The sequence below is a fragment of the Bos indicus x Bos taurus genome, chromosome 12 (assembly GCF_003369695.1).
Source record: "Bos indicus x Bos taurus breed Angus x Brahman F1 hybrid chromosome 12, Bos_hybrid_MaternalHap_v2.0, whole genome shotgun sequence".
In the NCBI taxonomy this organism is placed as follows: domain Eukaryota; kingdom Metazoa; phylum Chordata; class Mammalia; order Artiodactyla; family Bovidae; genus Bos; species Bos indicus x Bos taurus.
The window spans coordinates 13,018,502-13,042,958 of NC_040087.1; the positions used below are offsets into that span (position 1 = coordinate 13,018,502).

At 39.7% G+C, this 24,457-nt stretch overlaps 1 protein-coding gene across 1 annotated transcript in view; it reads left to right on the forward strand.

The window, feature by feature from the left end:
* DNAJC15 (DnaJ heat shock protein family (Hsp40) member C15) overlaps positions 1 to 23,457 on the forward strand; it is an 84,077-nt gene extending 60,620 nt beyond the window's left edge. The window contains exon 6 of the mRNA XM_027557159.1: positions 21,513 to 23,457. Within this exon, the coding sequence (XP_027412960.1) occupies positions 21,513 to 21,583 (71 nt within the window). The 3' untranslated portion in view covers positions 21,584 to 23,457. The remainder of the gene's footprint in view (positions 1 to 21,512) is intronic.
* Positions 23,458 to 24,457: the final 1,000 nt, after the last annotated feature.

The following is a 24,457-nucleotide window of genomic DNA, read 5'->3' on the forward strand; positions in this document are numbered from 1 at the left end:
CAGGGACTCCTGCATTGCAGGCAGATTCTTTACCAGCTGAGCTACCAGGGAAGCCCCAGGTAACTTGAAATCAGCAGTTTGACATTAATGCCTAACAAAAGTACAAAGGAAAACAGACTAAGTTAACTTTGAAAAACTATGGAACCTCTCATAGACTACCTAATCCGTGCTTCTCAAAGTGTAGTTGGCCTGTTCATTCCAGGCCAGTTTGTTAGCTGTGTGCAAGAAACCAAAAACTAAAATCAATAGTAAGCCTTCAGACATCTTTATAGCCATTTGACATTGTTGTGACATCAAGTATGGGATACCTTTGTGTTTTGTAAAATATTGGTCCACCACAAAGTAGAAGACAATTCTTTAAAGTGCTTCACCATGCAACATCACTTTCAGTCTACCTCAACCTTAAAGGAATCACTATCTTGATGCATAATATCATGGGTTAGCTTTGTGTCTTGAATATCTAGTCATGTGCATCTGGCTGCTTTCAATCAACATTGTCCCTATGGGATTCATCCCTGTTGTAATGTGGAACAATTGTTTGTTCATTCTCATTAATGTAGCAGCCTCAGCAAGGTGTGCACTGTGGACCCCCAGGATTACTCTTTTAGGAATTTACTCTTCCCCTTTTGGTTTTCAGGCCTTCTTTGGGTATACAAAGTAATTATTTTTTGAAATCCATGTGTTGGCTCAGATGGTAAAGAATCTGCCTGCAATGCAGGAGACCTGGGTTTGATCTCAGGGTTGGCAGGATCCCCTGGAGAAGGAAATGGCAACTGACTCCAGTATTCTTACCTGAAGAATTCTATGGACAGAGGATCCTGGTAGGCTACAGTCCATGGCATCTCAGAGTCAGACCCGATTGAGTAACTATCACACACACATGTATTTTGTAGGAAAGTAACAATTTTCAAACTCTTTGGTCTCAGATCAAAAAGTATATCAATAAAAATGATCAACTAGAGAGATCTGTCAGAGAAGGCAATGGCAGCCCACTCCAGTACTCTTGCCTGGAAAACCCCATGTATGGAGGAGCCTGGTAGGCTGCAGTCCATGGGGTCTCGAAGAGTCAGACATGACTGAGCGACTTCACTCTCACTTTCCCTTTCATGCATTGGGGAAGGAAATGGCAACCCACTCCAGTGTTCTTGCCTGGAGAATCCCAGGGACGGGGGAGCCTGGTGGGCTGCCGTCTGTGGGGTCGCACAGAGTCGGACATGACTGAAGCATCCTAGTAGCAGCAGCAGCAGCAGCAGAGAGATCTATGAATTAGAAGAGATTAATTTTCTTCACCTCCAAAATCACTGCAGATGGTGACTGCAACCATGAAATTAAAATATGCTTGCTTGCTCCTTGGAAGAAAATCTATGACAAACCTAGACAGCATATTAAAAAGCAGAGACATTACTTTGCCTACAAAGGTCTGTATAGTCAAAGCTATGGTTTTTCTAATAGTCATGTTTGGATGTGAGAGTTGGACCATAAAGAAGGCTGAGCACTGAAGAACTGATGCTTTCAAACTGTGGTGTTGAAGACGACGAGAGTCCCTTGGACTTCACTGAGAAAAAAAAAACAGTCATTCCTAAAGGAAATCAACTCTTAGTATTTATTGGAAGGACTGACGCTGAAGCTGAAACTCCAGTACTTTGGCCACCTGATGGGAAAAGCCAGCTCATTGGAAAAGACCCTGATGCTGGAAAAGAGAGAAGGCAGGAGGAGAAGGGGACGACAGAGGATGAGATGGTTGGATGACATCACCAACTCAGTGGATACAAGTTTGAGCAAGCTCTGGAAAATGGTGAAGAACAGGGAAGCCTGGTGTGCTGCAGTCCTTGGGGTCACAAAGAGTTGGACAGGACTGAACAACGACAAAATTTAAATTCAAAAAGGATAAATATAATATTATTTTAGGTCCCTAAAATCAGCTGTATAAATATAGGAAAGAGACGTGGCGGTGTTTCACATGAAAGAGAGTCTTATGGGTACTTTTTATCTCAAAGGCTATAATATTCAACAGTGTAAAAGCCACTAAAAATAAGTCAGTGCATTCTTAAGCTGCATTAAAGGGCATACAGTATCTGCATTATAAGACTGAATATTTCCACAACCTTCTGTACTTGTCATTCATTTATTCTAGTATTACTAGCCAGTCAGTTTTGGGGGGTAATTAGGCAGTAAAGGCTAGTATGGAAAATGCTACATGATAAGGGCTTTTAATAAAACATACTAAGGAGACGGATAGAGAGGAGAGCATTTGGAGAGGAGAGAGTTGCAGTATTATTGATAGTCAACCTAAAAATTCTAAGGAGATCACTGACTCAGTGGACATGAGTTTGAGCAAACTTCAGGAGATGGTGATGGACAGGGAAGCCTGGTGTGCTGCAGTCCATGGGTCGTACAGAGTCAGACACGCCTGCACAACTGAACAATAAATTGGGAGCTGGGCAGTGTTCTAGGCACTGGCACTCAGCAGTGGAAAAAGTGATGTTCGGGCAAAGCAGATAAGGTCATATGAGATCAAAACCTGTTGGACTAGTTTCTTCTCAGAGGTATAATAGGACGTATTCTTGTAATGTGTAATAGGTAGAACCCTTTAGGACTTCCAACTCTAGGTTTCTGTGATTCTCTAATGATCTGATAAACTGAATCAGACTCTAAGTATTCTTCAGAGCCTTCTGTCTCTGTTTATTTTTTTTAAAATTATATTGAGATATAATTCAAGTGCCATATGATTCATCTACTTAAAGTGTACAGTTCACTCAGTTCACTTGCTCAGTTGTGTTCGACTTTTTGCGGCACCCCATAGACTGCAGCATGCTAGGCCTCCCTGTCCTTCACCAACTCCCAGAGTCCATCCAAACCCATGTCCATTGAGTCAGTGATGCCATCCAGCCATCACATCCTCTGTCATCCCCTTCTCCTCCTGCCCCCAATCTTTACCAGCATCAGGGTCTTCTCAAACGAGTCAGGTCTTCGCATCAGGTGGCCAAAGTATTGGAGTTTCAGCTTCAGCAGTAGCCCTTCCAATGAATATTCAGGACTGATTTCTTTTAGGATGGACTGGTTGGATCTCCTTGCAGTCCAAGGGACTCTCCAGAGTCTTCTCCAACACCACAGTTCAAAAGCATCAATTCTTCGGCACTCAGCTTTCTTTATAGTCCAACTCTCACATCCATACATGACTACTGGAAAAACCATAGCCTTGACTAGATGGACCTTTGTTGGCAAAGTAATGTCTCTGCTTTTTAATATGCTGTCTAGGTTGGTCATAGCTTTTCTTCCAAGGAGCAAGCGTCTTTTAATTTCATGGCTGCAGTCAACATCTGCAGTGATTTTGGAGCCCAGAAAAATAAAGTCTCTCACTGTTTACCCATCTACTTCCCATGAAGTGATGGGACCATATGCCATGATCTTCGTTTTCTGAATGTTGAGCTTTAAGCCAACTTTTTCACTCTCTTCTTTTACTTCCATCAAGAGGCTCTTTAGTTCTTCGCTTTCTGCCATAAGGGTGGTGTCATCTGCATATCCGAGGTTATTGACATTTCTCCCGGCAATCTTGATTCCAGCTTGTGCTTCACACTTCACTAGTCTTGAGTGTATTTATAGATGTGTGCAGCCGTCAGCATAGTCAGTTTTAGAACATTTTCACCCCCTCAGAAGGAACCCTGTCACCCTTTGGCCGCACCCTCACCCCGTCCCCTCCCCTCAGCTCTGTTCCACCGACCTGTATGTTTGGCCTTGTGCCGGCCCCACACAGTCTTGACAACCTTTGCGTTGTAATACGTTTTCATTTTCTGAAGTGTGAGTCCTCTTACTTTATTCTTCTTTTGTAGGATTGTTTTGGGTATTCTGGGTCCCCTGCAGGTGTAGGTGAATTTTAGAATCAGCTTGTCAGTTTTGACAAAGTTGACTGGAATTCTGATAGAGATTTTGTTGAATCTGTGAGTCAGCTTAGGGAGTATTGCCTGAGATCTTAATGTTAAATCTCTTTATCCATGGACATGGGATGATTTTTCATTTACTTAGACCTTTAATTCCTTTCAATAATATTTTGTAGTTCCAAAGTGTTTTATTCTTTTTGATGCTGTTGTGAATAAAATTATGTTCTTAACTTTATTTTTTGATTGTTTAATGTGAATGTATAGGAATATCATTCATTTGTTTTATATCCTTCAGTCTTGCTGAACTTGTTTATTCCAGTAGGTTTTTTTTTTTTTGGTAGGTTCATTCGGATTTTCTAACTATAAGACTATGTCATCTGTGAATAGTTTTATTTCTTCCTTACCAATATGGATGCAATTCATTTCTTTTTCTTACCCATTTTTCCCTGACTTGAATTTCCAGTACAGTATTGAAAAGAAGTTGTAAGAGGGGGCGTTCTTGTCTTGTTTCTGATCTTATGGAAAAGCATCCAGTTGCCTAATAATGGGTATTAGGCGAAGTGTGGTATTATTAACTGTGGGCTGTCCATAGATAACCTTGATCAAATTAGGAAGTTCCTTTCGAGTTATTGAGCCTTTTTATCATGAAATGACGTTGGACTTTGTCAAATGCTTTTTCTGCATCTATTAAGGCTATTATGAGATTTTTGTTTTTTATTCTGTTGATGTAATGAATTACATTAATTGGTTTTTGGCTGTTAAACCAACTTCTCATCCCTGAGAAAAATACCACTTAGTCATGGTGTGCAGATACTTTTAACGTGTTGTTGGATTTAGTTTGCTAGTATTCTGTTGCGTCTTCTACATTCACATTCATAAGAAATACTGATCTGTAGTTTTCTTGTGATGTCTTTGTTTGGCTTGGTATCAACATAGTATGGGTCTTATAAAACGAGTTAGAAAATTGTTCCTTCCCCCTCCATAAACCATCTGCACCTGGGTTTTCTTTGCATACATTTTTGATTACTGATTCAGTTTCTTTACTTGTAATAGGTCTATCAGATTATTTGTTTCTTCTTGAGACAGTTTTAGTAATTTATGTCCTTTGAGGAATTTGTCTAATTTTGTAGTTTAGGTTATTGAGATTTTTTTCTTTTTTAATACAGACATTTACAGCTATAATTGCCTTCTTAGCACTACTTAAATTGTAGTCCATAAGTATTTATTTCCCAAATTTGTCCTTGTTATTGATTTTTAGGGGCTTCCAGGTGGTGCTAGTGGTAAAAACTCATCTGCCAATGCAGGAGACCTAAGAGATGTAGGTTTGATCCTTAGGTAGGGAAGATCCCCTGGAGGAGGGCATGGCACCCGACTCCAGTATACTTGCTTGGAGAATCCCATGGACAGAAGAGCCTGGTGAGCTACAGTCCATAGAATCTCAAAGAGTCAAACACAACTGAAGTGACTTAGCACACATGCACGCGTTGATTTCTAATTTCATTGCGTTGTAGTTGGAGAAGATAATGTATTGCTTCTATCCTTTTAACTTATCGAGCTTTGTTTAATGGCCTAGCATATGATTCCTCCTGGATATTCTGTTGTTAGGTGGGGTGTTCTGTGGATGTCTGTCAGGTCCAGTTGGTTTAAGCATTGTACAAGTCTTCTACTTCCTTGTTGACCTTCTGTCTAGTTCTATCCTTTATTGAAAGTAGGACATTCTTATTGTTGGATTGTCTGTTTCTCTGTTCGTTTTGGTTTCATGTATTTTGATGCTCTGTTAGGAGTGTGTGTGTGTGTGTGTGTGTGTTTATGTGCACACAGGCATGCATGTGCACTCAGTCACTCGGTCTTGTCCAACTGTTTGTGGCCCTATGGACTGTAGTGCACCAGGCTTCTCTGTCCATGAGATTTTCCAAGCGAGAATACTGGCATGGGTTGCCATTTCCTTCTCCAGGGGATCTTCCTGACCCCGAGACTGAACCCTGTTCTCTTGAGTCTCCTACGCTGGCAGGAGGATGCTTTACCACTGCACCACCTGAGTATAATTGTTCTATCTCTTTGTTGTTCAGTCACTCAGTCATGTCAGTCGCTCAGTCATGTCCAACTCTCTGCAACCCATGGACTGCAGCATGAAGTCCATGTTATATCTCTAGTAACTTTTTTTGTTATAAAATCTCATATGAGTATAGCCATTCTAGCTTTTCCATAGTTGGTGTTTCATGATACATTTTTTCCCAATTCTTTTATTTGTGATTTTGAATCTAAGGTCTGTCTCAAGACTTGCCTGGTGGTCCAGTGGTTAAGACTTAGTCTTTCCACTGCAAGGGGCACAAATCTGATCCCTGTTCAGGGAGCTAAGATACTGCATGCTGTACAGCACAGCCAAAATAATAAAATTATTTTTATTATTTTATTTGAAATCTGTCTCCTGTAAAAGGACTATTGTTGGATCATGTTGTTTTAATCCAACCTGACAGTGTAATGACTAATTGGATTGTTAATCCATTCACATATGTTATTGATATAGTTTGATTTATGTCTGCATTTGCTTTTTGTTTTCTGTTTCGTGTCTTTTTTGCCCCTCTGTTTTTCTTCCTTTCTGTTTTCTTTTGTACTGAGTGAATATTTTCTAATGTAGTATTTTGATTTTATTACTTCATTATTTTTGAGGGTTTTTTTAAAGTGATTGCTCTAGGATCTAACCATATACATCTTAAGTTTTCAGAATTAGCTTCAGATTTAGACAAGCTTAATTCTTGTACTATATATAGAAATAATACTTCAATACTTCCCCCTTTTATGGTATTATTGTTATACATATAACATCTGCTAATGTCACAAGCCTAACAGTACATTGTTAGAAGCATTACTGTCTCCTGTCATTTTCTCAATCTGTAACACCTTTGCTCTTACAGATCTCCTTTGTGCTATTAATAGCACATATAATATGCATGTATTACATTTCTGTATGTTATAGGCCCAATAATATGTTTTATGCATATTATTTTATACCATTACTTTTTCCATCAGCTAAGAGAAAAAACAAAATTAGGCATTTATATTGTCTTTTATAATTACACAGTTATATTACTAGTACTCTTTGTAGATATCAATTTAAATTACCATCTGAGGTCACTTTCTTTTAACCTAAAGAATTTCCTTTATTTATTCTAAAGTGGATCTGTTAACAGTGAATTCTTTCAGTTTTTGCTTATCTAGGATGCTGTTTCACCTTTGTCTCTGAATAACAGCTTTATTGAATAACGGGTCTTGGTCCACAGCTTTTTCTTTAAGGACTGTGGTTATGTTATTCCATGGCCTTCCTGTTCTCCATGGTTTCTGCTAAATTAGCCTTTTATCGTATTGGGCTTCCATTATAAGTGACACATTGTCTTTCTTTTGCTACTATGAAAAGGTAAACCGAGGCATATTAAAAATTTTAAGAGTCTATTTGAGCAAAAATTGACTTGAATTTGGCAGCACCAAACTGGAAGTGGTGAGGAGCCCTCTAGAGGAAAGACTTCCATGGAAGAGGCAGAGCAAACAAGGAGTTACTTGATTGGCTATAGCATAAGAATTTGCTTTACTTGGAAAGTCCTAGTTGGCTCTGTGTGATTAGTTGTGCTTGGGTTTTAATCTCTTAATGTTGAGAGACTTATTGGCTTAGGGTTTAGTTTGATTATATAGTCTCCTAAGGCACTAAAGCCACCTCAATCTAATGGCCTTTCTGTTTGTTTAATTTAATGATACCTTCCATATTTTCTCCTTGTCTTTGACTTTTAGCATTTTTTTATGGTGTGTGTTTTAGGTCTTATTAGATTAATCCTACTTAGAGTTTGAGATTCTTGGGTATGTAGGTTATTGTTTTTCAATAACCTTGGAACGTTTTTAGCTACTATTTCTTTAAAGACTTTTCCCCCTCCTTTCCTCTCCTGGTACTCCCATTTCATGTGATTTATGGATTTCACGATGTCCTACATTTCTCTGAGGTTATGGTTTTTTCCCCTTCATTCCCTTTTCTCTCTGATGTCAGCTTACATACTATCAATCACTGTATCTTCAAGTTCACTAGTTCTGTCTTATGCCAGTTCAGATCTTCTCTTGAGCCCTTCTAGTAACTTTTTAAAAACTTTTAGTTCTGTGAATGTATGGTTCTGTGAATGTATAACGTAAAATTTTAGTTCTGTGAATGTATAATGGCTACTTTGGAATCGTTTCCCATAAATCCAACGTTTGGTCACTCTCACAGGTAGTTTCATGGCTTTTTTCATGATGTATACATGGGTCGTACTGCCGTACTTGCCTGCTCCTTCACATGCCTTGAAATACTTTGTTAGAAGCTGAATATATTAGATTATATATTATAGCAGCTCTGGTCCGCCACCCTTTCACTGATGATGAAGGCTTGTTATTGTTGTTTGTTTATTTGTTTAGTAACTGGCTGGATTCTTTTAGTGAAGTAGCCTAAGGCCTTCTCAGAATGCCTTTCCTGTTTGGAACCACCATGCCTTGAGGACTAGGAAAAGAGTTTTCAAGGTCCCAGTATTTATTCTAAGGGAGCCAGGCCCAGGGTAGAGCTTCTGATCCACTTTCCTGTGCCTGAGTCTCAGCACTGGGGATCTGGGGGCCGGAAGAGAAATATACAGGTCCACCCAGCCCTTCCCAGAACGAGTCCTCTGTGCCGGAGCTGGGGAGGGAGGGAGCCCTGTGTTCTGACTGCAGCAGTCCAGGGTGGAGTCTCTGCCTTACTGAGTGGAGAGGGGGAAAGGAACGAGTTATTTCCCACAGACTCCTGCCTCTCTTACTGAATTTTCATACTTCAATTCTTTTTTATTTTTGTTTTGAAGACCATTTCTAGAGGCTTCCAGTGATTGGGAGTTTATTATATAGTATTGACCGGTTGCATTGGGAAGTGGGTCAGTGGAACTCCTCATTCTGGAAGTCAGTTTCCTATATGCTGCTTCATGATTTTAACATCTTTCTTTTAAGAAGGGTGGGTGAACTTTAAGAACCCTTCAAATCAGCAGATGGCAATGCTTTTTACTTCAGTCTTACAGACTTGGGATGTAGAAATTCATGTTTTAATCAGAGTTAAGTGTAAGTAAATAAGTGTTAGTCGCTCAGTCATGCCTGACTCATTGCGACTCATGGACTGCAGCCCACCAGGCTCCTCTGTCCATGAGATTTTCCAGGCAAGGATACTGGAGGGGGTTTCCATTTCCTTCTCCAGGGGATCTTCCCAACCCAGGGATTGAACCTGGGTTTCCTGCACTGCAGGCAGATTCTTTACCAACTGAGCTACAGAGGAAGCCTAAGAAATATGTAAATCTGTATAAAGAAGACCCAAGGATAAAAGAGAACTTAATCTTCAAATTGGTGTATTTTCTATGAAACTCACATTAGTAATAACTTATACAGCCATACCTCAAAGATACTGGATTCAGTTCCAAACCACCCCAATAAAACAAATACTGCAATAAAGCAAGTCACACAGATATTTTGGTTTCCCAACACATAGAAAAATTATGTTTTTACTATACTGTTGTCTGTTAAGTGTGAAATAGCATTATGCTTAAAAAACAGTGTATACAATGAAATAATTTACTCAGTTATAAAAAAGAACACATTTGAGTCAGCTCTAATGAGGTGGATGAAACTGGAGCCTATTATACTGAGTGAAGTAAGTCAGAAAGAAAAATACCAATACAGTACATTAATGCATATATATCATATTTAGAAAGATGATAATGACAACCCTATATGCAAGACAGCAAAAGAGACACAGACATAAAGAACAGACTTTTGGACTCTGTGGGAGAAGGTGAGGGTTGAATGATTTGAGAGAATAGCTTTGAAACATGTATATTACCATATGTGAAACAGATGACCAGTCCAAGGTCGATGCATGAAACAGGGCACTCAAAGCCGGTGCACCAGGACAACCCAGGGGGATGGGATGGGGAGGGAGCTGGGAGGGGGGTTCGGGACGGGGAAACGCATGTACACCTGTGGCTGATTGAATATATGGCAAAGACCACCACAATAAAGTAATTAGCCTCCAATTAAAATAAATAAGTAAATTGTAAAAAACTGTATATACATACTGTAATTAAAAAATAAACTTGCTATAAAAATGGCACCAATAGACTTACTTGACACAGGGTTGCCACAGACCTTCAATTTGTAAAAACTCAGTATCTGCAAAGTGCAATAAATCAAAGTCTGATCAGATAAGGCCTGCCTGTACCTAACCTGGCAGCAGTTGCTAGTTGTAGACTATTTGCTTGTTTTCTCTTGTGCTGGTTAGGATTTTTTTTTTACCCAGATGTTTTTCAGATGTTTCTTTCTAGAGATGTTTATCCACTCCTAACACATTTGTTTGTTCTATTTTCTGTCTCTCTGGAGTGATTTTACTTTAGTGAAACTGGTCCTTGATGCAAGAAGATAAGGGAATGGTGATTCACCACTTCCTTCTCCCCATCAGGGACACACGTCTCAAGTCCCTGCTGTGTACTCAGCGAGATCTAAGGCATGATTTCTCTTCAAGATATGTACTATCTAATGAGTAGATAAGCATATATTAATATTTTAAAAGTAAACCACAAGGTGTGATTTTACAATCTTCCCAAGAAGGAAAGGGCTTCTCAGGTGGCACAGTGGTAAAGAACCCATCTGCTGATGCAGGAGATGAGAGATGCGAGTTCGATCCCTGGGTTGGGAGGACCCCTAGAGGAAGGCATGGCAACCCACTCCAGTATTCTTGCCTGGGGAATCCCATGGACTGAGGAGAATGGTGGGCTATTGTCCATAGGGTCAGTCTCCAAGTGACTTAGCACACTCAGGAAGGAAGAGGACCCAGGATGGAGTTACAGGCTTGAAGAAAGTAGAAAGGGTTTACAACAACCAAATGTTTAACATGGTAGAAATTTAATAAACAAATAATTATGTAACCAAAGTGAGAGACAGCATGGTATGGTAACCTTCCTGGGAGTCCTGACCCTACCTCATTTTAACTCTGTGGCTAGGGTTGGGCAAGTAACTAAACTTCTTTGTGATTCAGTCTCTTTAGGTAAGGAAAATAAGAACTGAGCAACTACAAAGGATAGTTGGATGAACGAAAGGAAATAATACATTTGAATAATGCCTAATTACTATCCTCATCACCATGGTCTTCATCACAGGTTTTCTGAGCCCCAGTGATTTTTGGATAGTATTAATTGGTAGTATCATCAGACTTCACGGAGGTCAACATATCTCTAGTGTTTAATAAAGTTTTAAAAACTTAAATATACCTTCATAAAAGTACACAGCTCATTAAATATACAGCTCGATGCATTATCGTGAAGTGAATCCATTTACGTAGCCAGTACCCAGATTATGACAGAAAACAACAAAATTCTGTAAAGCAGTTATCCTTCAATTAAAAAATACATTAATGAAAAAAAAAATTGCACAAAGCTTTCTCCTCATGTACATTTCTAGTCACTCCCCACTCACCAATGACCACTGTTTTAGTTTTTATTGCCATAGATAAGCTTTGCCTGTTCTTGAACTTTATATATATATATATCATCTAAGTGTGTAGTCTTCTATGCTTTGCCTTTCCTCATTTTATTATCTTTGTGAAATTCATTCATGCAGCAGTGAATCCTGTAGTAATTCATTGATTCTTTTTGTTGCATAGTATTTCATTGCATGAATGCTGCTACTGCTAAGTCGCTTCAGTCGTGTCTGACTCTGTGTGACCCCATAGAAGGCAGCCCACCAGGCTCCGCCGTCCCTGGGAGTCTCCAGGCAAGAACACTGGAGTGGGTTGCCATTTCCTTCTCCAATGCATGAAAGTGAAGAGTGAAAGTGAAGTCACTTAGTCGTGTCCGACTCTTCGCGACCCCAGCCTACTAGGCTCTTCTGTCTATGGGATTTTCCAGGCAATAGTACTGGAATGGGGTGCCAGTGCCTTCTCCATCATTACATGATGAATATCCTGCCGTTTATCCATTTTTTCTTTGCAGTTTCTTTTCTCTCTTTTGTTTCCTGACTTTTGGGAACATCCTATACTCTTTTGTTCTAGATATGAGTCCACTGTATTACATATATCTTTTCTCTTTGGCTTGTTTTTGCCCACCTTTATTGACGTTCATTCATTAATAGAAATTTTTAATACTGTTACAGATCAGTTATAGTTGAAACTTTACCTTTATAATTATTGCTTTTATTGTTTAGGAAATTTTTGCTTGTCTCAAAGTCATGAAGTCAATTTCTGCAGACGTTATTATCTTACCTAGTTACGTCTTAGAATGGGATTTTGTATATGGTGTGAGACGAGGGTAAAGTTTCACTTGTTTTTATTTGGATAACCAAGTGGTCTGGCACTATTTGTTGGAATTATTTCTCTATTTCCTTTCATCTTCCCTTGATTAATTTCTTGTGCCAATCTCCATGATGTTTTAATTATCTAGCTTTATAACAAATCCTCATTTCTGGTATATAAACTCTTTATATATTTTGTTATTAAGATTTGTGAGGGGTGGGCTATGTTTGGCCCTTTACATTTTAATGTAAGTTAGGAACTGCCTCATCAGTTTGCATATGCACATTCACAATTCACACACAAACCTCCTAGGATATGATTCAGTTCAGTTCAGTTCAGTCGCTCAGCACTCCAGGCTTCCCTGTCCATCACCAACTCCCGGAGTTCACTCAGACTCATGTCCATCGAGTCGGTGATGCCATCCAGCCATCTCATCCTCTGTCGTCCCCTTCTCCTCCTGCCCCCAATCCCTCCCAGCATCAGAGTCTTTTCCAATGAGTCAACTCTTCGCATGAGGTGGCCAAAGTATTAGAGTTTCACCTTTAGCATCATTCCTTCCAAAGAACACCCAGGACTGATCTCCTTCAGAATGGACTGGTTGAATCTCCTAGCAGTCCAAGGGACTCTCAAGAGTCTTCTCCAACACCACAGTTCAAAAGCATCAATTCTTTGGCGCTCAGCTTTCTTCACAGTCCAACTCTCACATCCATACATGACCACAGGAAAACCATAGCCTTGACTAGACGAACCTTTGTTGGCAAAGTAATGTCTCTGCTTTTGAATATGCCATCTAGGTTGGTCATAACTTTCCTTCCAAGGAGTAAGCGTCTTTTAATTTCACGGCTGCAGTCACCATCTGCAGTGATTTTGGAGCCCCCAAAAATGAAGTCTGACACTGTTTCCCCTATTTCCCCATCTATTTCCCATGAAGTGATGGGACCAGATGCCATGATCTTAGTTTTGAGATCTTAGTTTTAAAGCTTGAATGTTGAGCTTTAAGCCAACTTTTTCACTCTCCTCTTTCACTTTCAACAAGAGGCTTTTGAGTTCCTCTTCACTTTCTGCCATAAGGGTGGTGTCATCTCATATCTGAGGTTATTGATATTTCTCCCGGCAATCTTGATTCCAGCTTATGCTTCTTCCAGCCCACCATTTCTCATGATGTACTCTGCATATAAGTTAAATAAGCAGTGTGATAATATATGATTGGGATCACTATAAATCTGTCAGTCAGTATGGAGCAAATTGACATCTTTACAATAGTGATTTTTCAAATCCATGTACAAGACATCCTTTCATTTATTTCAGTTCAGTTCAGTCACTCAGTCGTGTCCGACTCTTTGTGACCCCATTGACTGCAGCACACCAGGCCTCCCTGTCCATCATCAACTCCCAGAGCTTACTGAACCTCATGTCCATCGAATCAGTGATGCCATCTGACCATCTCATCCTCTGTTGTCCCCTTTTCCTCCTGCCTTCAGTCTTTCCCAGCATCAGGGCCTTTTCAAATGAGTCAGCTCTTCACATCAGGTGGCCAAAGTATTGGACTCTCAGCTTCAGCATCAGTCCTTCCAATGAATATTCAGGGCTGATTTCCTTTAGGATGGACTGGTTGGATGTCCTTGCAGTCCAAGGGACTCTCCAGAGTCTTCTCCAACACCACAGTTCAAAAGCATCAATTCTTCAGCTTCAGCTTTCTTTATAGTGCAATTATCACATCCATACATAACTACTAGAAAAACCATAGCTTTGACTAGACAGACCTTTGTTAGCAAAGTAATGTCTCTGCTTTTTAATATGCTGCCTAGGCTAGTCATAACTTTCCTTCCAAGGAGCAAGTGTCTTTTAATTTCATGGCTGCAATCACCATCTGCAGTGATTTTGGAGCCCGAGAAAATAAAATCTCTCACTGTTTCTACTGTTTCCCCATCTATTTGCCTTGAAGTGATGGGACCAGATGCCATGATCTTAATTTTCTGAATGTTGAGCTTTAAGCCAACTTTTTCACTCTCCTCTTTCACTTTCATCAAGAGGCTCTTTAGTTCTTCTTCACTTTCTGCCAGAAGGGTGGTGTCATCTGCATATCTGAGGTTATTGATATTTTTCCCAGCAATCTTGATTCCAGTTTGTGCTTCATCTAGGCCAGCATTTCTCATGATGTACTCTTCATATAAGTTAAATAAGCAGGGTGACAATATACAGCCTTGATGAACTCCTTTCCTGATTTGGAACCATTCTGTTGTTTCATGTCCAGTTCTAACTGTTGTTTCCTGACCTGCATACAGATTTCTCAAGAGGCAGGTCTGGTGTTCTGATATTCCCATCTCTCTAAGAATTTTCCACAGTTTGTTATGGTCCACACAGTCAGAGGCTTTGGCATAGTCAATAAAGCAGAAGTAGATGTTTTTCTGGAACTCTGTTGCTTTTTCGATGATTCAGTGGATGTTGGCAGTTTGATCTCTGGTTCCTCTGCCTTTGCTAAATACAGCTTTAACATCTAGAAGTTCTCGGTTCACGTACTGTTGAAGCCTCACTTAGAGAATTTTGAGCATTACACTGCTAGCGTGGGAGATGAGTGCAATTGTGCGATAGTTTGAACATTCTTTGGCATTGCCTTTCTTTGGGATTGGAATGAAAAGTGACCTTTTCCAGTCCTGTGGCCACTGCTGAGTTTTCCAAATGTGCTGACATATTGAGTGCAGCACATTCACAGCATCATTTTTTAGTATTGGAAATAGCTCAACTATAATTCCATCACCTCCACTATCTTTGTTTGTAGTGATGCTTCCTAAAGCCCACTTGATTTCACATTCCAGGATGTCTGGCTCTAGGAGAGTCATCATACCATCATGATTATTTGGGTCGTGAAGATCTTTTTTGTATAGTTCTTCTGTGTATTCTTGCCACTTTTTCTTAGTATCTTCTGCTTCTGTTAGGTCCATACCATTTCTGTCCTTTATTGTGCTCATCTTTGCATGAATTGTTCCCTTGGTATGTCTAATTTTCTTGAAGAGATCTCTAGTCTTTCCCATTCTGTTGTTTTCCTCTATTTCTTTGCACTGATTGCTGAGGAAGGCTTTCTTATCTATCCTTGCTATTCTTTGGAACTCTGCATTTAGAGGTTATAACTTTCCTTTTCTCCTTTGCCTTTCACTTCTCTTCATTTCACAGCTATTTGTAAGGCGTCCTCAGACAACCATTTTGCCTTTTTGCATTTCTTTTCCATGGGGATAGTCTTGCTCCCTGTCTCCTGTACAATGTCACGAACCTCCGTCCATAGTTCTTCAGGCACTCTGTCTATCAGATCTAATCCCTTGAGTCTATTTCTCACTTCCACTGTATAATCGTAAGGGATTTGATTTAGGTCATACCTGAACAGTGCGTTCGTTCTCTTGGCAAAACTCTTTTAGCCTTTGCCCTACTTCATTCTGTACTCCAAGGCCAAATTTGCCTGTTACTCCAGGTGTTTCTTGACTTCCTACTTTTGCCTTCCAGTCCCCTATAATGAAAAGGACATCTTTGTTGGGTGTTATTTAGGTTACTTTATTTCAGTGAGATTTTTCAGTTTGTAGTTATGCATCATTTGTTAGATTTGTTCCTAGGTGTTGATTATTCAAATGCTATTATATATTGTGTTGTTTTAAAAGTGTACACTATATACTTATTTCTAGGGCATAAAAATTTAATTTTTGTTTAAATTGCTGTCATATCCACCATTTTGTTAGATTTAGTTATTAATTCTGTGATTTTGTCTTTAGAGCCTTTTGATTTTTTTGCTTACTCAGTCATTCAATTTATGACGAATGACAGTTTCTTTCTTTTTAGTCCTTTGGGGGAGGGAGTGGAGGGGGACATTGATTATAATATACAGCCAGAAACTCCAATAAAGTGTTAAATAGAAATGATAGTAGATATCTTTTCCTTGTTGCTTATCTCAGAGCCAAAGGTTTCTGCATTTTACTACTAAGTATGATATTTGCTATATTTTTTTTGATAACTTCCTCTCACATAAAAGAAGTTTCCCTCTATTCTTAGCTTACTTAAAGTTTTTATCGTGAGTGTACATTTTCTGCATTTGTTTAAGTGATTATACATGTATTCTTCCTTATGTTGATGTAATGAATTAAATTGATTAATTTTCTAATGTTAAAGCCAGTCTTGGATTTCTCATATAAACCTAACTTGGTTATGAATTTAGTCTGATTTGATAAGCTGATATTTGCTTTTGCATCTGTGTTTATCTTGTGATATATTTTTTATCAGAGTTTGTCTCAAAGAATGCTACTCATAAAAAGAATTAAAATGTTTTCTTTTTCTCCTATTTTTTTCAGAAAAATTTACTGATACACCTATCCTGGCCAGAATTCTTATCTGTGGGAAAGTTTTTAGTTACAGATTCAGTTTCTTAAATAGTTACAATTCTCTTGATTTTTCCATTTCTTCTTGTATCATTTTATCTTGATACATTATTTTTCTTAGAATTTATTTCATTTAAATTTTAAATGCATTGCTAGGAACTTAATTCGTTTTTCTCAGAAATCTAACCTTTGGCTTGGTTAATTATCTTGAATGCTAATTTCTGTTGTGATATTTTCCTTGATGCTTAGGTAATTTACAAGTATATTGATTAATTTCCAAACATTGTAATTCCCTATCTGTATTACTGATTTTCAGCTTAATTCTACCATTGTTAATTCATGTGTCGGTACTTCTCAAACTGTCTTGATAGAGGACTTGTTTTTTGTTTTCCCAATCTCTGTTGGGCTGGTAACTTTTGTAAAATATAACAAAAATGATTTTATTAGAAAATTGAAATAAAAAGACATACAAGATCTAAGCCCTAATTTTTCATCATTAGATTCTGCAGATGCACGGTATTATGTTTGGCTGTAGTATTTGCTGAACACTTGCTCTCAGTTTCTAAACCTAGTTTAGTTCAGTAACTCTCACACTGGTTCAGTAACACCTGTACCCCAGCACTGATCCATGGAACTGAATTCAGGTAGCACTGCTTATTGTGATTTGAGTCTTTGAAGTTTGTTGAAACTTGCTTTAGAGCTCAGCACATGTTGACTTCAGTAAATGTTCTGTGTGCTGTTTAAATGGAGGTCACTCTGCAGTTGTAGGGTGGAGTGCTTTCTGTATGTCATTTAGATCAAGTGTGTTCAGTATTTCGTTTTATCTAACCCTTCCATGGATTACTGAGAGAGGTATATTAAATCTCTCATTGATTATGGATTCATGTGTTTCCCCCTTTAGTTCTGTCCTTGTTTTTCTTATATATCTTAAACCTATGTTATCAGTTCAGTTCAGTCACTCAGTCATGTCCGACTCTTTGCGACCCCATGAACCGCAGCACGCCAGGCCTCCCTGTCCATCACCAGCTCCCGGAGTTCACTCAAACTCACGTCCATTGAGTCAGTGATGCCATCCAACCATCTCATCCTCTGTCGTCCCCTTCTCCTCCTGCCCCCAATCCCTCCTAGAAAGAGGGTCTTTTCAAATGAGTCAGCTCTTCGTATCAGGTGGCCAAAATATTGGGGTTTCAGCTTCAACATCAGTGAACACCCAGGACTGCTTTCCTTTAGGATGGACTGGTTGGATGTCCTTGCAGTCCAAGGGACTCTCAAGAGTCTTCTCCAACACCACAGTTCAAAATCATCAGTTCTTCGGTGCTCAGCTTTCTTTATAGTCCAACTCTCACATGCATACATGACTACTGGATAAACCATAGCCTTGACTAGATGGACCTTTGTTGACAAAGTAATATCTCTGCTTTTTAATATGCTGTCTAGGTTGGTCATAACTTTCCTTCCAAGGAGTAAGCGTCTTTTAATTTCATGGCTGCAGTCACCATCTGCAGTGATTTTGGAGCCCCCGAAAATAAAGTCAGCTGCTATTTCCACTGTTTCCCCATCTATTTGCCACGAAGTGATGGGACCAGATACCATGATCTTAGTTTTCTGAATGTTGAGCTTTAAGCCAACTTTTTCACTCTCCTCTTTCACTTTCATCAAGAGGCTCTTTAGTTCTTTACTTTCTGCCATAAGGATGGTGTCATCTGCATATCATATGTTATCAGATATATTCAAATTTAAGATTGGCCCTTTTAACACTTCGAAATTTCTCCCTTTTATTGCTAGTGTTGGATTTTGCCTTAAAGTGTACTTCGTCTGATAATTAGCATACCAGTGCCAACTTTACTTTCATTGGTGTATGCCTTTTTATATTGCTTTAGAAAGATTGTCTCAAAAAAAAAAAAAGATGGTATCTTGTAACCAACATATAGTTTGCTGGTTAGTTTATTCATCAACCATATTGATATATAATTTGCATACAATAAAATGTATATTCAAATGCATGGTTTGATGAGATTTGACAAATACATACCCCCATGTAACACTAGCATAATGAAGACGTAGAACATTTCAAAGCTGAAAAGGTTCCTTGGTGTTCTTTCTCATTGCTATCTCTGCTCCATCTTGAGCAGTCACCATTCTACGTTCTCCCACTGTAGATGTGTTTCATGCAAGTGGAATTGTATCGTATGTACTATTTTGTGTCTGATTTCTTTGAAGACAAGAAGCAGCGCAGAATGTTGGACTGATCACAGCACATTTCCTTATCTCCAGGATCTTGACACTCAAGTCCTGGCTGACTTGGTAGACCTCCAGTGCCTTCATACTGCTGTGTTTGAATTGTATTGTTCTAGTTGGTATCAGTGGGAGGGGTGGTCTAAAACCTAATAGTCCACGAAAGCCCAAAGCTGAAGAGCTCCAGTAGTCATATAGTGAAAGTACAAAGGTTCCGAGATCGAGTTTGGGGGTGAGTTTTCTGATTAAATGGAATCCAAGAAATCTGAACAGGACTGAAAGATTCAAAAGTGTATTTTTCCATTAAATAAAGGATATGTATCCTATATATTTTCTGTCAGTTGAGATTTAATGCCAGAAACAAGGTGTTTTAAGCAGAAGAGCATTTAGTGCAGGAAATGAATGGTTATAAATTGTTGGGAGGTCTAAAGGAGTAAATTTTAGGCTTGGCTTGCAAAAGTGGCTCCGCTGGTAATTACAGAGCTGCTCTGTCAGAGGAGCTCCTCACTGACTACCCCAGGGACCACCGCTAGGGCTGTACAAAAAGCGTAGTTGCTGCCCTCACAGCACCACGATCCTGCTTGCTAGCGGCAGTAAAAAGAGGCCCAGCAAGAAAGCCTTTCTCTTTTCCGCTTTCCAGATTTCACAGGAGTGCCTCCCACTGACAGACGCTGATTTGAACCAAGCACTGTTCAGTGGGAATATGTACGTGTGTGTGCGTGCGCCTGTGTTGGTTGCTCAGTCACGTCCGACTCTTTGCGACCCCGTGGACTGTGGCTCCTCTGTCCATGGAGTTCTCCAGGCAAGAATACTGGAGTGGGTTGTCATTCCCCTCTCCAGGGGATCTTCCCGACCCAGGGATCGAACCCAGGTCCCCTGCATTGCAGGTGGACTCTACTGAGCCACCAGGGAAGCCCCCAAAGGGAGTATAGCAATTGTAATTTTTGGCTTAGGAACTTTGCCCAGTTTTAGGAAGACAGAATAAGGGTAGAATGAGAACTGAACCCAGAGTTTCAGCCATGCACGTAAGTGAAAAGTCCAGTGTCCCTCTCACTAAGAGGGTGAGGGGAATTCAGTGTTGTTCTGAGTCAACTGTCAGTCGTTTCCTCTAGCATTGCCATCAATAAATATAATGTTTAATGAGACTTTCGATCTTCTGTGCTTTTCTTTTTTTTCTTTCTGCTAACTGAGCATATTATGGCCGATGATTGAAATATCCAGAATGCATTTCAATCAATTAAAGGTTATGTTTGAGTTCAATTAATATTTTAATATTTGTGGTGGGTATACAAGATGCCTGGCATTACCTTGGTAACTCCAAAAATGGAAACAGCTTATCACCAAGAGTGACATTACCTAATTCTGAGATCATTTTCAAAGATAATCCTGATACCAGTTTATTTCATAACCAAGCGCATATGGAAACTTGCATTGGTTTCATTTCTGATTCTTACTGTGTATTCAAGGACACTCGGATATATTCATTCCGTAAGTGCTTATAGCAATTCAGATCTTGATGTGAAAATGTCAGTGATCTCCTCAAGGGTGGAAAGCTAACTATAGCTCCTTGAGCGCCACCCTTCCATTGCTGATTCATTTCCTGCTTCCTTTTTCCTTCTCAAATGGGTGGTGTGATATCAGTAAAAGGCCCAGATAAAGTCAGGACAGTGCATACGCCACTGCTGTCTAGATGTTTTGTGTGTGTGTGTGGTTTGTTGTGAGCCACTCAGGTCTTAAGATGTTTTCAACAGCTGTGGATCATTTGTACTCAAGGGGGAGAATAAAAAATAAAAAACAAACACAGAGACTGGTGAGCTGGACTGTTAGCTTGAGTGCTAAGCATGAAAGTGTTCAGGACTAGAAGTTAGAAGGTGTATGATGCTTAAATATTTTTAGTGTGACAGTTTGGGGCCAGTATTTTTATATGTAAGGGAGCTCCTGTTTGTCATTTATAACGATTCTGAATTTGAAATTCACCTCAGTTTTCCTCTTGCTCTTTACGTTAGAAATAATTCATCGTGAAGAATTATGAAAACTGACTTCATTTTATTTAAGGCGCAGTGACGCTGTCTGTGCTCCATATGTATTCTGATGGCACTGTGTCAGAGAGCAGGGGGCATACCCTTTAACGTTATTTTTATTATCACTGATTTATTATCATATTATTTACTAATATTGACCAATATTAGTGAAATGCTTTTAGAGCTGAGTAGTATATAGTTGCCTTTTTAACTTATTTTTATGAAAATGTATGGTTTGATAAAACTTTGAAGGCACCCTTGGATTGCTTCACCTCCTTCAGAAAGATAACTTCCTTCATAGAAGAATGTTCTTTCCTTAAAAACAAACAGAAAAAATTACGTCTTGGAGAAGGACTGTTATTTTATTTACCTAACCATCCACTTCAGAAAATTCTCTGGTCAGATATTTGGCATTTGAAAGGTAATGTCTGACCAGTGAAATGTTTGAGTGTGTTTTAAATTACTCCTGATCATAAGTTTATTTTTCTCAGAGATTATCCTTGACTGTTAGGTATCTGTAGTGCTTCATTGAACGAGTTTAACTTATACTGTTGTGATTTCTAGAGAGCTTATAAAATAATTTGTCAGGGCATGAATGTGTGGGAAAATATCAGAGACATCTAACTGAGTGTTTTTCTTTATTTGAGACTTTAAAAAATGTCAGTAGTGAAGTGTCCTTTAATCCATTTTCTTTTCTTTGTCCTCTCAGGTGGGTCTCCTTACTTAGCAACCAAAATTAATGAAGCAAAAGACCTGCTAGAAGCAACCACCAAACACTGATGGATGCTCAAGGACCACTCTGAGGGAGAAGAAGGGGGGCCTTATAAAAGCTGTCCTGCACATTAGTCTAAACCGTGGCATTCACAATTTCATATGTGCACCGACCACAGCCATTTCTTCCGTGTCTGAGCTATGTGATAATAAAAGATGAACAGTCTAGCTTTGTATTCGCTTTCAGAGGAGCACATGGAAACTCTAGCACTGATCTTTCCCCCTCATTTTCTTCCTCTCTCTGATAGTCATACATTTGAAGACTTCTACTACTAAGTTCCCCCGACCCCAGCCCCTGCAGCAGTATCATTATCAGTAATATAATTGGAATTTGGGAGCAAGAGTGTAGAATTTTTTGCTGCTTATATTTATGCTCGCATTGTCCCTTGTTTCTTCAAAGGAATTTAGCACTCTGCCTATGTGAAGTGCTTTAAATGTTATGAGACGAAACCCTGACTGCCACCCCAGGAAAGTGAACTGAAGCTTGATGGAATTTACTAAAGGGTGTTTTGTAAAGCAGTGGTTAGGAAAGAACGCTGCTCTCCCAGAGATCCCAAGGCTGTAGCATGAGAACTTGGAGAGCTGCTAAAATGATTAAAGGTTTACAGAATGAGCCCTGTGAGGAAAGCCTGGAAATTGCTGGGAGAAGTCTGAGGGATTCGTACTTAATTATATAGTCTTCTGGTGCTGTGTACTTATTCAATTATGCATTCTACAAATATTTATTTACCACCTGTAGCGGGTGAGGTACTGTAGGGGTCCTCAGGAGTTCCAGGTGTGAACCAGGCACGGATCGTGACCCAAAGGAACTTGAATTTAGAGGAAAGATAAACCACAGGAGTACTATTAGAGAGGCACAGATGATAGGCAAAGAAGTTCAAAATAAAAGACTATTTTACACTGGGCATCAGGGGGGCGTGTCATAGAATCAGTAGCGTAGAGCTGGGCTTTAAAAACAATGAGATATACCATATGATGGGTGAGTCAGAATTAGCAGAAATAGGGTATATTAGTTCATTGGAGTGCAGGGTTTCTCCAAAGTAACGGATGAACACACAGTCTGGAAGGGCTGGCCCTGTAATGTGCAGTGCATTCAATTATTTTTTTTTTCCCCCTCAACACAGCCCCTGGTTATCATCACTTTTCTAAAAGGGAGAAAAGAGAGAGTCAGAATACCAGCATATTTCTTGTACTGCTTTACGACGCTGGGCTCATCCCAGGTAAACAGAACCACCACGTTTCATCTGTCTTAAATGCTCTTGTAATAGTCTAGAGGCATCTTTCATTTTACGACATCCTGTAGTTGGGAGTTCTCAGCATTGGTGATACTGACTCATTGAGCTGCTGATTCCTGCTTGTGGGGGGCTCTCCTGTGTATGGTAGGATGATTAGCAACATCCCTGCCTGCACCTACAAAAGGCCAGGAGCGCCCCCTCTGTTGTGACAACCGAAAATGTATCTAGATGTTGCCAAACGTTCCTTGGAGGGCAAAATTGCCCCAGGTAGAGAGCCACTGCTCTAAATGTTAACCGTGTTTTCCTTTGGTACATGAAATAATGGATGGCCTGACTTGAAAGTGATTCTTAGGTTCACTGAAATATGGCTCTCGCTTTAAAATCCCCTGTGTGTCACAGTTTTTTGTGCTTTAGTATGTTTTCTGGCCCACTGCTGCCCCGGTACCTTAAGTGCCCTCCTGATACCCAGATCTCCACGTGTTCAAAGCCTGGGGATAGTTGAAGGCCAAGCTGAAAAGTCTGTCTCTCCTTTTCTGGTGCTTCCAGCAAAAGTAATCCCATGAATTGTCAGCTCTCAGCGAACAAGGATTGTATCTGTCTTGGTCACTGCTACATTGACACTCAATAAATATTTGTTAAATGAACGAATACATTCCCGTAGCACTTTATTCTTCACATTTGGTAACTTGTGAAACAACTCTTTGTGTGACATGACTTATTTCTTCTACAAAAGTACAAGAACCTTTAGAGCAAGAATCTTGTCATTTGTCTTTGTAACCTCCTTAAGAGTGGAGCACTTGGGACTTTGTAGACATCATAAAGTTGTAAGTACTAAAAAAAATGTTTTTTGAATACTATGCTTCAAAAAAATGTAACCACTAGTTTTGAAAGTTATGTTATGCAATATTGGGGTACCCTCAGAACATACCTGTTAGTTGACATCATTTTCTAGTCCACACTGTGTTCATGAAAATTTAAGTCCTCAGCACTAGCTTGAAATTTCCTTCATTCTATTCTCATTTATCTGTTGAGTGTGTGCCCAAAAATCAGACACCTGGTTTTAAGTACTATCCTCCTATCACATAATCTGGGGCAATTAATCTGCAAGGCTTTAATTGCCTCATCTATAAAATAGAGAAAATAATAACCCTATCTAAAAAGGTCCATCTAGTCAAGGCTATGGTTTTTCCAGTGGTCACGTATGGATGTGAGAGTTGGACTGTGAAGAAGGCTGAGCGCCGAAGAATTGATGCTTTTGAACTGTGGTGTTGGAGAAGACTCTTGAGAGTCCCTTGGACTGCAAGGACATCCAACCAGTCCATCCTAAAGGAGATCAGTCCTGGGTGTTCATTGGAGGGACTGATGCTGAAGCTGAAACTCCAATACTTTGGCCACCTCATGCGAAGAGCTGACTCATTGGAAAAGACCCTGATGCTGGGAGGGGTTGGGGGCAGGAGGAGAAGGGGACGACAGAGGATGAGATGGCTGGATGGCATCACCAACTCGATGGATGTGAGTTTGGGTAAGCTCCGGGAGTTGGTGCTGGACAGGGAGGCCTGGCATGCTGCGATTCATGGGGTTGCAAAGAGTCGGACACGACTGAGTGACTGAACTGAACTGAAAAAGGTTGTTATATGGAATAAGGTTG